At 37.3% G+C, this 16894-nt stretch overlaps 1 protein-coding gene across 1 annotated transcript in view; it reads left to right on the top strand.

The window, feature by feature from the left end:
• Window positions 1-3358: 3358 nt before the first annotated feature.
• LOC115115116 (T-box transcription factor TBX18-like) overlaps window positions 3359-16894 on the top strand; it is a 72554-nt gene continuing 59018 nt past the window's right edge. The window contains exons 1-5 of the mRNA XM_065026116.1: window positions 3359-3810; window positions 10228-10387; window positions 11012-11113; window positions 11619-11790; window positions 13830-13997. Of these exons, the coding sequence (XP_064882188.1) occupies window positions 3570-3810; window positions 10228-10387; window positions 11012-11113; window positions 11619-11790; window positions 13830-13997 (843 nt within the window). The 5' untranslated portion in view covers window positions 3359-3569. The remainder of the gene's footprint in view (window positions 3811-10227; window positions 10388-11011; window positions 11114-11618; window positions 11791-13829; window positions 13998-16894) is intronic.

Genomic DNA, 16894 nt, shown 5'->3' with positions numbered 1-16894 from the left:
ACCACTGGTTAGTGGTAACATTAAACCACTGGTAAGTGGTAACATTAAACCACTGGTTAGTGGTAACATTAAACCACTGGTTAGTGGTAACATTAAACCACTGGTTAGTGGTAACATTAAACCACTGGTTAGTGGTAACATTAAACCACTGGTTAGTGGTAACATTAAACCACTGGTAAGTGGTAACATTAAACCACCGGTTAGTGGTAACATTAAACCACCAGTGGTAACATTAAACCACTGGTTAGTGGTAACATTAAACCACCGGTTAGTGGTAACATTAAACCACTGGTTAGTGGTAACATTAAACCACTGGTTAGTGGTAACATTAAACCACTGGTTAGTGGTAACATTAAACCACCAGTGGTAACATTAAACCACTGGTTAGCGGTAACATTAAACCACCGGTTAGTGGTAACATTAAACCACCGGTTAGTGGTAACATTAAACCACCGGTTAGTAGTAACATTAAACCACCGGTTAGTGGTAACATTAAACCACCGGTTAGTGGTAACATTAAACCACTGGTTAGTGGTAACATTAAACCACTGGTTAGTGGTAACATTAAACCACTGGTTAGTGGTAACATTAAACCACCAGTGGTAACATTAAACCACCAGTGGTAACATTAAACCACTGGTTAGTGGTAACATTAAACCACCGGTTAGTGGTAACATTAAACCACTGGTTAGTGGTAACATTAAACCACCGGTTAGCGGTAACATTAAACCACCGGTTAGCGGTAACATTAAACCACCAGTTAGTGGTAACATTAAACCACCGGTTAGCGGTAACATTAAACCACTGGTTAGTGGTAACATTAAACCACTGGTTAGTGGTAACATTAAACCACTGGTTAGTGGTAACATTAAACCACCAGTGGTAACATTAAACCACTGGTTAGTGGTAACATTAAACCACTGGTTAGTGGTAACATTAAACCACCAGTGGTAACATTAAACCACCAGTGGTAACATTAAACCACTGGTTAGTGGTAACATTAAACCACCGGTTAGCGGTAACATTAAACCACTGGTTAGTGGTAACATTAAACCACCAGTGGTAACATTAAACCACCGGTAAGTGGTAACATTAAACCACTGGTTAGTGGTAACATTAAACCACTGGTTAGTGGTAACATTAAACCACTGGTAAGTGGTAACATTAAAACACCGGTGGTAACATTAAACCACCGGTTAGTGGTAACATTAAACCACCAGTGGTAACATTAAACCACTGGTTAGTGGTAACATTAAACCACCGGTTAGTGGTAACATTAAACTACTGGTTAGTGGTAACATTAAACCACTGGTTAGTGGTAACATTAAACCACCAGTGGTAACATTAAACCACTGGTTAGCGGTAACATTAAACCACCGGTTAGTGGTAACATTAAACCACCGGTTAGCGGTAACATTAAACCACCGGTTAGTGGTAACATTAAACCACCGGTTAGTGGTAACATTAAACCACCGGTTAGTGGTAACATTAAACCACTGGTTAGTGGTAACATTAAACCACCAGTGGTAACATTAAACCACCAGTGGTAACATTAAACCACTGGTTAGTGGTAACATTAAACCACCGGTTAGCGGTAACATTAAACCACTGGTTAGTGGTAACATTAAACCACCGGTTAGCGGTAACATTAAACCACCAGTTAGTGGTAACATTAAACCACCGGTTAGCGGTAACATTAAACCACCAGTTAGTGGTAACATTAAACCACTGGTTAGTGGTTACATTAAACCACTGGTTAGTGGTAACATTAAACCACTGTTTAGTGGTAACATTAAACCATCGGTAAGTGGTAACATTAAACCATCGGTAAGTGGTAACATTAAACCACTGGTTAGTGGTAACATTAAACCACTGGTTAGTGGTAACATTAAACCACTGGTTAGTGGTAACATTAAACCACTGGTTAGTGGTAACATTAAACCACCAGTGGTAACATTAAACCACCAGTGGTAACATTAAACCACTGGTTAGTGGTAACATTAAACCACCGGTTAGCGGTAACATTAAACCACTGGTTAGTGGTAACATTAAACCACCGGTTAGCGGTAACATTAAACCACCAGTTAGTGGTAACATTAAACCACCGGTTAGCGGTAACATTAAACCACTGGTTAGTGGTAACATTAAACCACCAGTGGTAACATTAAACCACCGGTAAGTGGTAACATTAAACCACTGGTTAGTTGTAACATTAAACTACCAGTGGTAACATTAAACCACTGGTTAGTGGTAACATTAAACCACTGGTAAGTGGTAACATTAAACCACCAGTGGTAACATTAAACCACTGGTTAGTGGTAACATTAAACCACTGGTTAGTGGTAACATTAAACCACTGGTTAGTGGTAACATTAAACCACCAGTGGTAACATTAAACCACTGGTTAGCGGTAACATTAAACCACCGGTTAGCGGTAACATTAAACCACCGGTTAGTGGTAACATTAAACCACCGGTTAGTGGTAACATTAAACCACCGGTTAGTGGTAACATTAAACCACCGGTTAGTGGTAACATTAAACCACTGGTTAGTGGTAACATTAAACCACTGGTTAGTGGTAACATTAAACCACTGGTTAGTGGTAACATTAAACCACCAGTGGTAACATTAAACCACCAGTGGTAACATTAAACCACTGGTTAGTGGTAACATTAAACCACCGGTTAGCGGTAACATTAAACCACCGGTTAGTGGTAACATTAAACCACCGGTTAGCGGTAACATTAAACCACCAGTTAGTGGTAACATTAAACCACCGGTTAGCGGTAACATTAAACCACTGGTTAGTGGTTACATTAAACCACTGGTTAGTGGTAACATTAAACCACTGTTTAGTGGTAACATTAAACCATCGGTAAGTGGTAACATTAAACCATCGGTAAGTGGTAACATTAAACCACTGGTTAGTGGTAACATTAAACCACTGGTTAGTGGTAACATTAAACCACCGGTAAGTGGTAACATTAAACCACCAGTGGTAACATTAAACCACTGGTAAGCGGTAACATTAAACCACCAGTGGTAACATTAAACCACCGGTTAGCGGTAACATTAAACCACCAGTGGTAACATTAAACCACTGGTTAGCGGTAACATTAAACCACCTGTTAGTGGTAACATTAAACCACCGGTAAGTGCCACCAGTTAGCGGTAACATTAAACCACCGGTAAGCGGTAACATTAAACCACTGATGGACAAATATGCAGAGCATTTCGGGCATTGGTCAGGAGGCAGATAGATTGACAGCCCTGCAACACCCCTCAGATTACACTGTCCAAAACCGGCTCAAGCGCTTGGCTCACACACATCACGGAGGTTCTATTTCACTTGGAGAGAGAGAGAGAGAGAGAGAGAGAGAGAGAGACTGTGCGGTGCTCCAATGTCAGTCCTGAACTGGCCATAGCTAAACGAGAGGAGCGTCATAAAGACCCACAGCTCCGCTACCGTGGAAGCCCTTCGGATTAACTTTTCACTTGACTTCACTTCACTTCTCTTTAGAGCGACAGCTTTCTTCCTCTTGCGCGTCTCTCTACGGTCAGTCGGTGGAATGGCAGAGAAGCGACGCTCTTCGTGCAATCTCAGCGTCAAGGCGCACGCGTTCTCGGTGGAAGCTCTCATCGGGGCAGAGAAGACACGGAAGCTCGGGGACGACGACACCGGGGTGTGCTGTCTTGATGAGTGGACCGAGGTGTTGGAACTTCCCGCTAACGGAGGGGAGAGAGAGAAGAAGGTGTTCGACCGCGCCATCGACCGGGGCAGCGAGATAGAGTGTGCTAGTGACGGCTCGCGTAAGTAAAGACCGTTCCGGTTGCAGTGGACTGATGGCACCGGATAAAAGTTAAAATACCCTCACCGCCACTCCGAGGCTCTATCATATCAGCTCCAAACCCTCCACACACATCTACAACACGTAGCCTAAACTCTCTCACACTATAGTCTAGTTACGCTAACTAACTAGTTACGCAAGATAAACCAAATGTAGCTGCATGCAGATAGTAAACTGAACACTGACGAAAGAAGAATTATTAGGCTACAACTATTCTAACAGTGACTTTCACTCAGAAGGAATAGAACTGCAGATTTAATCAGACCCCTTATTCTCAAACGGATTAAACAAAAGAACATGTATCTCATCAATCTACATAAAATATATAACATGTTATGTAATACATGACAAAGCCGAAACAGGCTTTCAGAAAATTTTACTAATTAATACAAAATAAATAAAAACAGAAATACCTTATTTACAGTATTCAGACCTTTTGCTATGAAACTCGAAATTGAGCTCATGTGCATCCTGTTTCCATTGATCATCCTTGAGATGTTTCTACAACTTGATTGGAGTAAATTCAATTAATTGGACATGATTTGGAAAAGGCTCACACCTGTCTATACAAGGTCCCACAGTTGACAGCGCATGTCAGAGCAAAAACCAAGTCATAAAGTCGAAGGAATTGTACGTAGAGCTCAGAGACAGGATTGTGCCGAGGCACAGATCTGGGGAAGGGTACCAAGAACATTTCTGCAACATTGAAGATCCCCAAGAACACAGTGGCCTCCATCATTCTTAAATGGAAGAATTTTGGAACCACGGAGACTCTTCCTAGAGCTGGCCGTCCAGCCAAACTGAGCAACCGGGGGAGAAGGGCCTTGAAACTGATGGTCAAACTGACAAAGTTCCAGAGGTCCTCTGTGGAGATGGGAGAATCTTCCAGAAGGACAACCATCTCTGCAGCACTCAACCAATCAGGCCTTTATGGTAGAGTGGCCTGACGGAATCCACTCCTCAGTAAAAGACACATGACAGTCCGCTTGGAGTTTGCCAAAAGGCACCTAAAGGACTCAGACCATGAGAATCAAGATTCTCTGGTCTGATGAAACCAAGATTGAACTATTTTTCCTGAATGCCAAGCGTCACGTGTGGAGGAAACCTGGCACCATCCCTACGGTGAAGCATGGTGGTGGCAGCATCATGCTGTGGGGATGTTTTTCAGCGGCTGGGACTGGGAGACTAGTGATGGTCGAGGGAAAGATGAACAAAGCAAAGTACAGAGAGATCCTTGATGAAAACCTGCTCCAGATCACTCAAAAACTCAGACAAGGCAGGAGTGGCTTCGGGACAAGTCTCTGAATGTCCTTGAGTGGCCCAGCCAGAGCCAGGACTTGAACCCGATCTAATATCTCTGGAGAGACCTGAAAATAGCTGTGCAGCAACACTCCCCATCCAACCTGACAGAGCTTGAGAGGATCTGCAGAGAAGAATGGGAGAAACTCCCCAAATACAGGTGTGCCAAGCTTGAAGAGTCATACCCAAGAAGACTTGATTCTGTAATCACTGTCTAAGGTGCTTCAACAAAGTAAAGGGTCTGAATACTTATCTAAATATGTTAAAGTTTTTTTATATTTTTAATCAATTTGCAAACATTTCTATAAACCTGTTTTTGCTTTGCCATTATGAGGTATTGTGTGTAGATTGACGAGGGGAAGAAACGATTTAATACATTTTAGAATAAGGCTATAACATAATAAAATGTGGAAAAAAATCAAGCTGTCTGAATACTTTCTGAATGCACTGCAGATATATTATTAGTAGTAGTATTGTTGACCAGTATTAATGGTTGTTGTTATATTATTAGTAGTATTGTTGACCAGTATTAATGGTTAATGTTGTTATATTATTATTATGTCTTGAACACAGTGACCAGTATTAATGGTTAAGCCAAACTGAGCAACCGTTATATTATTAGTAGAGGTATCTGTTGACCAGTATCTAATGGTTGTTGTTGTTATATTATTAGTAGTATTGTTGACCAGTATTAATGGTTAATGTTGTTATATTATTAGTAGTATTGTTGACCAGTATTAATGGTTAATGTTGTTATATTATTAGTAGTATTGTTGACAAGGCAGGAGTGGCTTCGGGACATTAATGGTTAACTGAACTCGTTATATTATTATTAGCAACACTCTCCAACCTTGACCAGTATTAATGGTTAATGTTGTTATATTATTAGTAGTATTGTTGACCAGTATTAATGGTTAATGTTGTTATATTATTAGTAGTATTATTTTTGACCAGTATTAATGGTTAATGTTGTTATATTATTAGTAGTAGTATTGTTGACCAGTATTAATGGTTAATGTTGTTATATTATTAGTAGTAGTATTGTTGACCAGTATTAATGGTTAATGTTGTTATATTATTAGTAGTATTGTTGACCAGTATTAATGGTTAATGTTGTTATATTATTATTATGTCTTGTTGACCAGTATTAATGGTTAATGTTGTTATATTATTAGTAGTATTGTTGACCAGTATTAATGGTTAATGTTGTTATATTATTAGTAGTATTGTTGACCAGTATTAATGGTTAATGTTGTTATATTATTAGTAGTATTGTTGTTGACCAGTATTAATGGTTAATGTTTGTTATATTATTATTTATTAGTAGTATTGTTGACCAGTATTAATGGTTAATGTTGTTATATTATTAGTAGTATTGTTGACCAGTATTAATGGTTAATGTTGTTATATTATTATTATGTATTGTTGACCAGTATTAATGGTTAATGTTGTTATATTATTAGTAGTATTGTTGACCAGTATTAATGGTTAATGTTGTTATATTATTAGTAGTATTTTGACCAGTATTAATGGTTAATGTTGTTATATTATTAGTAGTATTGTTGACCAGTATTAATGGTTAATGTTGTTATATTATTAGTAGTATTGTTGACCAGTATTAATGGTTAATGTTGTTATATTATTATTATGTATTGTTGACCAGTATTAATGGTTAATGTTGTTATATTATTAGTAGTATTTTTGACCAGTAATGGTTAATGGTTAATGTTGTTATTTTTGACCAGTATTATTAGTTAGTAGTATTGTTGACCAGTATTAATGGTTAATGTTGTTATATTATTAGTAGTAGTATTTGACCAGTATTAATGGTTAATGTTGTTATATTATTAGTAGTATTGTTGACCAGTATTAATGGTTAATGTTGTTATATTATTAGTAGTATTGTTGTTGACCAGTATTAATGGTTAATGTTGTTATATTATTAGTAGTAGTATTGTTGACCAGTATTAATGGTTAATGTTGTTATATTATTAGTAGTATTGTTGACCAGTATTAATGGTTAATGTTGTTATATTATTAGTAGTATTGTTGACCAGTATTAATGGTTAATGTTGTTATATTATTAGTAGTATTGTTGACCAGTATTAATGGTTAATGTTGTTATATTATTAGTAGTATTGTTGACCAGTATTAATGGTTAATGTTGTTATATTATTATTATGTATTGTTGACCAGTATTAATGGTTAATGTTGTTATATTATTAGTAGTATTGTTGACCAGTATTAATGGTTAATGTTGTTATATTATTATTATGTATTGTTGACCAGTATTAATGGTTAATGTTGTTATATTATTAGTAGTATTGTTGACCAGTATTAATGGTTAATGTTGTTATATTATTAGTAGTATTGTTGACCAGTATTAATGGTTAATGTTGTTATATTATTAGTAGTATTGTTGACCAGTATAATGGTTAATGTTGTTATATTATTAGTAGTATTGTTGACCAGTATTAATGGTTAATGTTGTTATATTATTAGTAGTATTGTTGACCAGTATTAATGGTTAATGTTGTTATATTATTAGTAGTATTGTTGACCAGTATTAATGGTTAATGTTGTTATATTATTAGTAGTAGTATTGTTGACCAGTATTAATGGTTAATGTTGTTATATTATTAGTAGTATTGTTGACCAGTATTAATGGTTAATGTTGTTATATTATTAGTAGTATTGTTGACCAGTATTAATGGTTAATGTTGTTATATTATTAGTAGTATTGTTGTTGACCAGTATTAATGGTTAATGTTGTTATATTATTAGTAGTATTGTTGACCAGTATTAATGGTTAATGTTGTTATATTATTAGTAGTATTGTTGACCAGTATTAATGTTGTTATATTATTAGTAGTATTGTTGATATTATTAGTAGTATTGTTGACCAGTATTAATGGTTAATGTTGTTATATTATTAGTAGTATTGTTGACCAGTATTAATGGTTAATGTTGTTATATTATTAGTAGTAGTATTGTTGACCAGTATTAATGGTTAATGTTGTTATATTATTAGTAGTATTGTTGACCAGTATTAATGGTTAATGTTGTTATATTATTAGTAGTATTGTTGACCAGTATTAATGGTTAATGTTGTTATATTATTAGTAGTATTGTTGACCAGTATTAATGGTTAATGTTGTTATATTATTAGTAGTATTGTTGACCAGTATTAATGGTTAATGTTGTTATATTATTATTATGTATTGTTGACCAGTATTAATGGTTAATGTTGTTATATTATTAGTAGTATTGTTGACCAGTATTAATGGTTAATGTTGTTATATTATTAGTAGTAGTATTGTTGACCAGTATTAATGGTTAATGTTGTTATATTATTAGTAGTATTGTTGACCAGTATTAATGGTTAATGTTGTTATATTATTAGTAGTAGTATTGTTGACCAGTATTAATGGTTAATGTTGTTATATTATTAGTAGTATTGTTGACCAGTATTAATGGTTAATGTTGTTATATTATTAGTAGTATTGTTGACCAGTATTAATGGTTAATGTTGTTATATTATTAGTAGTAGTATTGTTGACCAGTATTAATGGTTAATGTTGTTATATTATTAGTAGTATTGTTGACCAGTATTAATGGTTAATGTTGTTATATTATTATTAGTAGTATTGTTGACCAGTATTAATGGTTAATGTTGTTATATTATTAGTAGTATTGTTGACCAGTATTAATGGTTGTTGTTGTTATATTATTAGTAGTATTGTTGACCAGTATTAATGGTTAATGTTGTTATATTATTAGTAGTAGTATTGTTGACCAGTATTAATGGCTGTTGTTGAATGTGGTTGTTATATTGCTGTAACTGAATCCATAGTTTCGCTTTCTGAATGACCTCAACAATAAGCTCCGAGGTTTTCGGGAACCTAATTCTTGACAATATCTAAATGAAGGCATGAATGAATTTAAGTATGTATTAAATTCAATAAAAGACTCATCTTCAACAACCAAGTGCACAGCTATAATAATAGCCCAATAACGATACATAGGCTTAATGACGTATACACTTGAACAGGTCTACAATTATATATTTACAAAAGATAAACATTTAGCATAGGGTTTGGAACTATTTAACCTATAGGCCTAGTTCAGAAACTCACAGCTTTTGTTACATCTGTAAAATAATGATTCAAACATGAATGATGTGGTTATTATTGTCCCCGCTCTACTGTAGATATGTGATATATTATCCGGTTATCGGTCTGGTAGATAGAAACAGCTATGCCAGTGAGTAATAGGCGGCTTTATGAGTCGCGTTACAATCATAAACATTCCAATTCGGGGCAGGGAAATGGCCCCCGAACGGAGCCGTCATATGAACGGGGTTTATACATGCATTAAAAACACACAAACACTGCACTGTTAAATTGTAAAATAAAATAAAATAATTATCATCCTGGTTATATGTCTGAAAGAGGGTTGTGGCTCCAGTATCGCGAGTTGTTTTTATTGGTGATAATTTAGGCATCACCGTGATACAGTAGAACCAACATGGTGGTAAATTAATAAATGCGACAGTAACGCTAATAACATGTCACTGAGTAGAGTTGTTTAAGCCTGTCCTATAGGGTTGTTCATTCCTGTCCTATAGAGTTGTTCATTCCTGTCCTATAGAGTTGTTCATTCCTGTCCTATAGAGTTGTTCATTCCTGTCCTATAGAGTTGTTCATTCCTGTCCTATAGAGTTGTTCATTCCTGTCCTATAGAGTTGTTTAAGCCTGTCCTATAGAGTTGTTCATTCCTGTCCTATTGTGGCCTGAATACCTATTCTGACAACAACACAAACGTACCAGCCTGCTCTGGTCAGGTCTGGTCTGAGGAGCGGAACAGACACGGCCCGTTTGGCGATTAGCTGTTTAGAGAGCCATGATTATTATAACACACACACACACACACACACACACACACACACACACACACACACACACACACACACACACACCCCCCCCTCCCTAACTACCTTTAGGCCTGTAGTCACCAGACTGTTAGTAGACTATTGTACCAGTAGTATTATTACATTAAACATTAAACTGTCTTTCCGTAGCGGAGAGTTGTGACGTGGTGTTGGAGGCCCAGGCCCAGCGCACGCCGCCGGTAACAGTAACGGTTCCCGGAGAGGAGATGAGCGTGGACTTGCAGGGCTCCGACCTGTGGAAACGGTTTCACGAGATTGGCACGGAGATGATCATCACGAAGGCCGGCAGGTGGGAGAGAACACATTAACGTCATCACACACATTAACGTCACATTACGTCTCATCGACAGATTGAAATAAAGAAGAAAGGACAAAGAATCGAATCGAACAAATAACAAGTCTTCGTGTTGAAGTTGAAAGGATGTGCAGATGTTTTAGATAAACGTTCTGCTATGATAGAATTCGGTTATGTATAATATTATAAATATAAAGTTATGTTTTATTTATCGGACTGATTCATCTATAAGAAGCTCAAAGTTTAAGAAAAGAAATATCGTAAACATTATTTGGTAGCAATGTTGTAAAAAAAAATGTAGAGCTTCGACTAATAATAATAATAACAATGTTTTAAATATTTGTTTATTCTAATCTCATTTAAAGCATCATTTAGAAACTCCTGTCGGAGCCTATAAATGTTTTTAATATTCTGACAGGCTCCGTTTCAGAATCATATATTAGTCTAATGGGCGGATATATCAATCTGTGAGAAATGTGTAGGATCATTTCGGTGTTATGTGAAATCCTAATGTCAGCCATTGTAAATATGACTACCTGACTATGATGCATACAGATATGAGGCATTTATGTAACTCAATTTAATGTCGGACATCGACTTTCTGTTTTCCCGGTGCAGGCGGATGTTCCCCGCTATGCGCGTGAAGATCTCGGGTCTGGACCCCCACCAGCAGTATTACATCGCCATGGACATTATCCCCATGGACAACAAAAGATACAGGTGAGGAATAATACCAAATCATTTACTAATAATTTATTATAGTATATATCAATTATAGGCCTACTGTGGATACAGGCTATTTCTGTAGTTTTGGTCAAAGTTGAAATAGGCTATATAGACTAACAGTGCTAGGGGTGGTTAAGATTGGAGACATTTCAATAGTTCACACATGGACAAAACAAGGTGTGTCGTATTGTGGGTATAGTATATGGAGGTAACACGGTAGGCTATATTTAATATAGCAGAAACCCGCGAGGATTAAGGTTTTGGTAAAATCGTTTTCTTCGGTGGCCAGAGGCTGGAGTAGGACAAATGGTGTTGATCTGTCTGTTGATCAGTCAGAGTCAGAGATGGTTGTATCCCCGTGCCGTTTGGGAAGATAAACTCCTTTTGCACAGCTGACCTCCTAACCTCCCAGGCCTGAAGGTCTACCAACAAATGTTACAATAACAGGAACAATAAAAACCTGTCTTGAAGTTATTCTCTCTCTCCCCCCTGTGTGCAGGTACGTGTACCACAGCTCCAAGTGGATGGCCGCGGGAAACGCCGATTCCCCGGTTCCACCACGTGTGTATGTCCACCCGGACTCGCTGGCTTCTGGTGAGACTTGGATGCGTCAGGTGATCAGCTTCGACAAACTCAAACTGACCAATAATGAGCTGGATGACCAGGGGCATGTAGGTTACCTAGACAACACTACCTACTGTGTATATATTATATTATTATTATATTATACATACTGAATATTGTATATATTATGTCACCAACACTAAACACTATTATCACTAATTATCTCTGTATTATTATTCTACTGGAAATAAGTGTCTTTAAACCTGTAAAATAAAATGAAGTAAAATAAAGTGTCTTTAAACCTGTAAAATAAAATGATGTGAAATAAAGTGTCTTTAAACCTGTAAAATAAAATGAAGTAAAATAAAGTGTCTTTAAACCTGTAAAATAAAATGAAGTAAAATGGAGTGTGTTTAAACCTGTAAAATAAAATGAAGTAAAATAAAGTGTGTTTAAACCAGAGAAACTTGAGAGGGGACTTCAATCAAATAACAATAAGAAGTTCTGCTTGAAATGTAAATATTTGATCATATTTTTTATTATTATCATGTTTACTGTATCAAAGGTCAGAGGTCAGTGGTCTCTGGTATATATTCTGAGTAAAGGGATGCTGCTTATTGGCCTGGTTCCTCTCTAGTTTTCTTCCTAGGTTCCTGCCTTTCTAGGGAGTTTTTCCTAACCACTGTGTTTGGGGTTTTAGGCTGTGTTTCTGTACAGCGATTTGCGATATCAGCTGATGTAAGAAGGGCTATATAAATACATTTGATTTCATTTGATTTATTATATTACTATATTATATTATTATACATTATCATATCTGGGTTGCTTTCAGAGGAAATAAATAGATCATATTTTCCCCAGAAGTTTCATCCTCCAATTAGTATGATATGTAGGACAGTTAGTATGATATGTAGGACAGTTAGTATGATATGTAGGACAGTTAGTATGATATGTAGGACAGTTAGTATGATATGTAGGACAGTTAGTATGATATGTAGGACAGTTAGTATGATATGTAGGACAGTTAGTATGATATGTAGGACAGTTAGTATGATATGTAGGACAGGTAGTATGATATGTAGGACAGTTAGTATGATATGTAGGACAGTTAGTATGATATGTAGGACAGTTAGTATGATATGTATGGTAATTAGTATGATATGTAGGACAGTTAGTATGATATGTAGGACAGTTAGTATGATATGTAGGACAGTTAGTATGATATGTAGGACAGTTAGTATGATATGTAGGACAGTTAGTATGATATGTAGGACAGTTAGTATGATATGTATGGCGTGTATTCATCTGTGGATGTCCATCCTCCAATTCGTACATTATGTTACAAATTTTCTAAACGTATGATATTAAGTTACGAATTCCAATTTGTTGTGGGTAACGTTAGCTAAGTGGCTAATGCTAACGTTAGCTAGGTGGCTAACATTAACTAGGGGTTAGGGTTAGGAGTTATGTTAAAGGGTTAAGGGTTAGGGGAAGGGTTAGCCAACATGCTAAGTAATTACAAAGTAGCTAAAAGTAGCTAGTAAGTAGTTGCAAAGTTGCTAATTAGCTAAAATGCTTTCATTTTCCTTTGGGTTGCTAGACTTTTGGCTTTAAATGCCCACCCACCCTACTTTCATTTTTTGCCTTAAGTAACCTTCTCTTTTATGCAAACGTAACATATCAAACTAATTTGAGTGTGCCGGATTTACATTTATTATGTTACGTCTTGTCTATGAGACCAGGCTGGAAGATTAGTTTAATTTTAATGTTTCAGAATCATTGTTATATGTTAATCAGACTTAAGCCCTCAGGCAGGACTAAATGTTTTTGGCTGTTCAAAGACAACAGTATGTGTGTGTGTGTGTGTGTTGTGTGTGTGTGTGTGTGTGTGTGTGTCTGTGTGTGTGTGTGTGTGTGTGTGTGTGTGTGTGTGTGTGTGTGTGTGTGTCTGTGTGTGTGTGTGTGTCTGTGTGTGTGTGTGTGTGTTTTAAGTATGCATTAGTGCTTTATGGCGTGGGAATATAGCAGGTAATTCCATTGGTGTGTAATTGTGTGCGCCCGAGTGTGTAATTCTGCTGCAGTCTAATTGTGCCCTAACCGGGCTGTGTGTGTGTGTGTGTGTGTGTGTGTGTGTGTGTGTGTTCAGATCATTCTCCACTCCATGCATAAGTACCAGCCACGTGTGCATGTGATTCAGAAGGAGCGTGGCGAGGAGCTGTCTCATGTTAGAGCCGTTCCCCAGGGAGACGGAACCAGAACACTCAGCTTCCCAGAGACTGTCTTCACCACTGTCACCGCATACCAGAACCAACAGGTAACATTCATATAACGTTTAAACAACATTCACACAACTGTATCAGGACGTACAGACAACCATACATACACTAGCCACTATACCACGTCACTGGCTACTAGAACCAACAACAATTACACAACATTCACACAACCAAACCAGAACCAACAGGTAACATCCACACAACATTTACACAACATTCAAACAACATTAAGAAAATATAGACAAACTAACCGTAAACAAACGTTTTCTCACCATCCAGCTCAGAACACAGTAATGGCAGGAGAGCTCTGACTGTAGACTATTAGAGTCAAAGGGAAGGAAACGAGAGTTCTGACTGGAGAGAGTATTAGAGTTAAAGGGAAGGAAACGAGAGTTCTGACTGTAGAGAGTATTAGAGTTAAAGGGAAGGAAACGAGAGTTCTGACTGTAGAGAGTATTAGAGTTAAAGGGAAGGAAACGAGAGTTCTGACTGTAGAGAGTATTAGAGTTAAAGGGAAGGAAACGAGAGTTCTGACTGTAGAGAGTATTAGAGTTAAAGGGAAGGAAACGAGAGTTCTGACTGTAGAGTATTAGAGTTAAAGGGAAGGAAACGAGAGTTCTGACTGTAGAGAGTATTAGAGTTAAAGGGAAGGAAACGAGAGTTCTGACTGTAGAGAGTATTAGAGTTAAAGGGAAGGAAACGAGAGTTCTTACTGTAGAGAGTATTAGAGTTAAAGGGAAGGAAACGAGAGTTCTGACTGTAGAGAGTATTAGAGTTAAAGGGAAGGAAACGAGAGTTCTGACTGTAGAGAGTATTAGAGTTAAAGGGAAGGAAACGAGAGTTCTGAAACAACAGTGTGGTCAAAGTAACTTAGCTGTAGTCACCATCTGGTTACCTATAACTTCAAACATAGTTATGTTTTTGGGTTATTACATATTTATTAACTTATTTCCAGGTAACTTGTAAACTGCCCACAATGCACTATTTCTCAACCTCATATGGAGGATCTACTCTGTGCTACAGAGTTTGTAGTTCGTATGCTAGCTCAAGCTGGCTAACGTTAGCCACTAGCCATGATACCTTGTAACTACACTTCAGATTAAGGGTTGGCGGTGGTGAGCTTCAAACCACCAATCACAGGAAGTGTGACGTAATCAGGAAACAGATGGGGCATGTGCGGCATGCTCTTCCTGGAGTTTGTGGCTGAGTTATGTAGTGGGAACCTGTTAGCACGGCACGCTGTGGTGCTCTATTTTTGTAGGTTCAGACACTCGTCTGCTCTCCTATCTGTTGTATCAACGTTGAGCTCTCTGTGAAGTAAGCTAAGGGAGTTTTGTAACATTTTCCACCTTGTTTTAGTGCTTAACGCAGATAACAAGGAGTAGTTGAGGAGATGATAATTGAGAAAGAGCCTGGTCTCTACTGATCTCTACTGGTATCTACTGGTCTCTACTGATCTATACTGGTATCTACTGGTCTCTACTGATCTCTACTGGTATCTACTGGTCTCTGCTGATCTCTAATGGTATCTACTGGTCTCTACTGATCTCCAGTGGTATCTACTGATCTCTACTGTTTTTTTTACTGGTCTCTAGTTTACTTTATTGGATTCTACTGGACTATTCTGGAGTTAACTCGACTCTAACGCTATCTACTGGTCTTCACTTGTTTCTACTAGTCTTTACTATTCTCTACTGATCTCTGCTGGTATCTACTGGTCTCTACTGATCTCTACTGGTATCTACTGGTCTCTACTGATCTATACTGGTATCTACTGGTCTCTACTGATCTCCAATGGTATCTCCTGGTCTCTAGTATTCTTTACTGATCTCCAATGGTATCTACTGGTCTCTGCTGATCTCTAATGGTATCTACTGGTCTCTACTGATCTCCAATTGTAACTACTGGTATCTACAATTCTCTACTGATCTCCAATGGTATCTACTGGTCTCTACTGATCTTTAATGGTATCTACTGGTCTCTAAAATTCTCTACTGATCTCTGCTGGTATCTACTGGTCTCTACTGATCTCCAGTGGTATCTACTGGTCTCTACTGATCTCTGCTGGTATCTACGGGTCTCTACTGATCTCCAATGGTATCTACTGGTCTCTACTATTATCTACTGATCTCCAATGGTATCTACTGGTCTCTACTAATATCTACTGATCTCCAATGGTATCTACTGGTATCTACCATTCTCTACTGATCTCTAACAGTATCTACTGGTCTCTACTGATCTCTAATGGTATCTACTGGTCTCTACTATTCTCTACTGATCTCCAATGGTCTCTATTGGTCTCTACTGATCTCTAATGGTATCTACTGGTCTCTGCGGATCTCCAATTGTATCTACTGGTTTCTACTGATAATTAATGTTATCTACTGGTCTCTACTGATCTCTAATGTTATTTACTGGTCTCTACTGATCTCTAATGGTATTTACTGGTCTCTAATGGTATCTACTGGTCTCTACAGATCTCTAATGGTATTTACCGGTCTCTACTGATCTCTAATGGTATCTCCTGGTCTATACTGATCTCTAATGGTATCTACTGGTCTCTACTGACCTCTAATAGTATCCACTGGTCTCTACTGATCTCTAATGGTATCTACTGGTGTCTGCTGATCTCTAATGGTATCTAATTGGCGCTACTATTCTCTACTGATCTCTAATGGTTTCTACTGGTCTCTACTGATCTCTAATGGTATCTACTGGTCTCTACTATTCTCTACTGATCTCCAATGGTATCTACTGGTCTCTGCTGATCTCTAATGGTATCTACTGGTCTCTACTGACCTCTAATAGTATCTACTGGTCTCTAATATTCTCTACTGATCTCCAATGGTATCTACTGGTCTCTACTGATCTCTAATGGTATCTACTGGTCTCTACTGACCTCTAATAGTATCTACTGGTCTCTACTATTCTCTAA

This window comes from Oncorhynchus nerka, linkage group LG13, assembly GCF_034236695.1.
Source record: "Oncorhynchus nerka isolate Pitt River linkage group LG13, Oner_Uvic_2.0, whole genome shotgun sequence".
NCBI classification, from domain to species: Eukaryota; Metazoa; Chordata; class Actinopteri; order Salmoniformes; family Salmonidae; genus Oncorhynchus; species Oncorhynchus nerka.
This window is presented reverse-complemented; position numbering and strand designations above follow the sequence as displayed.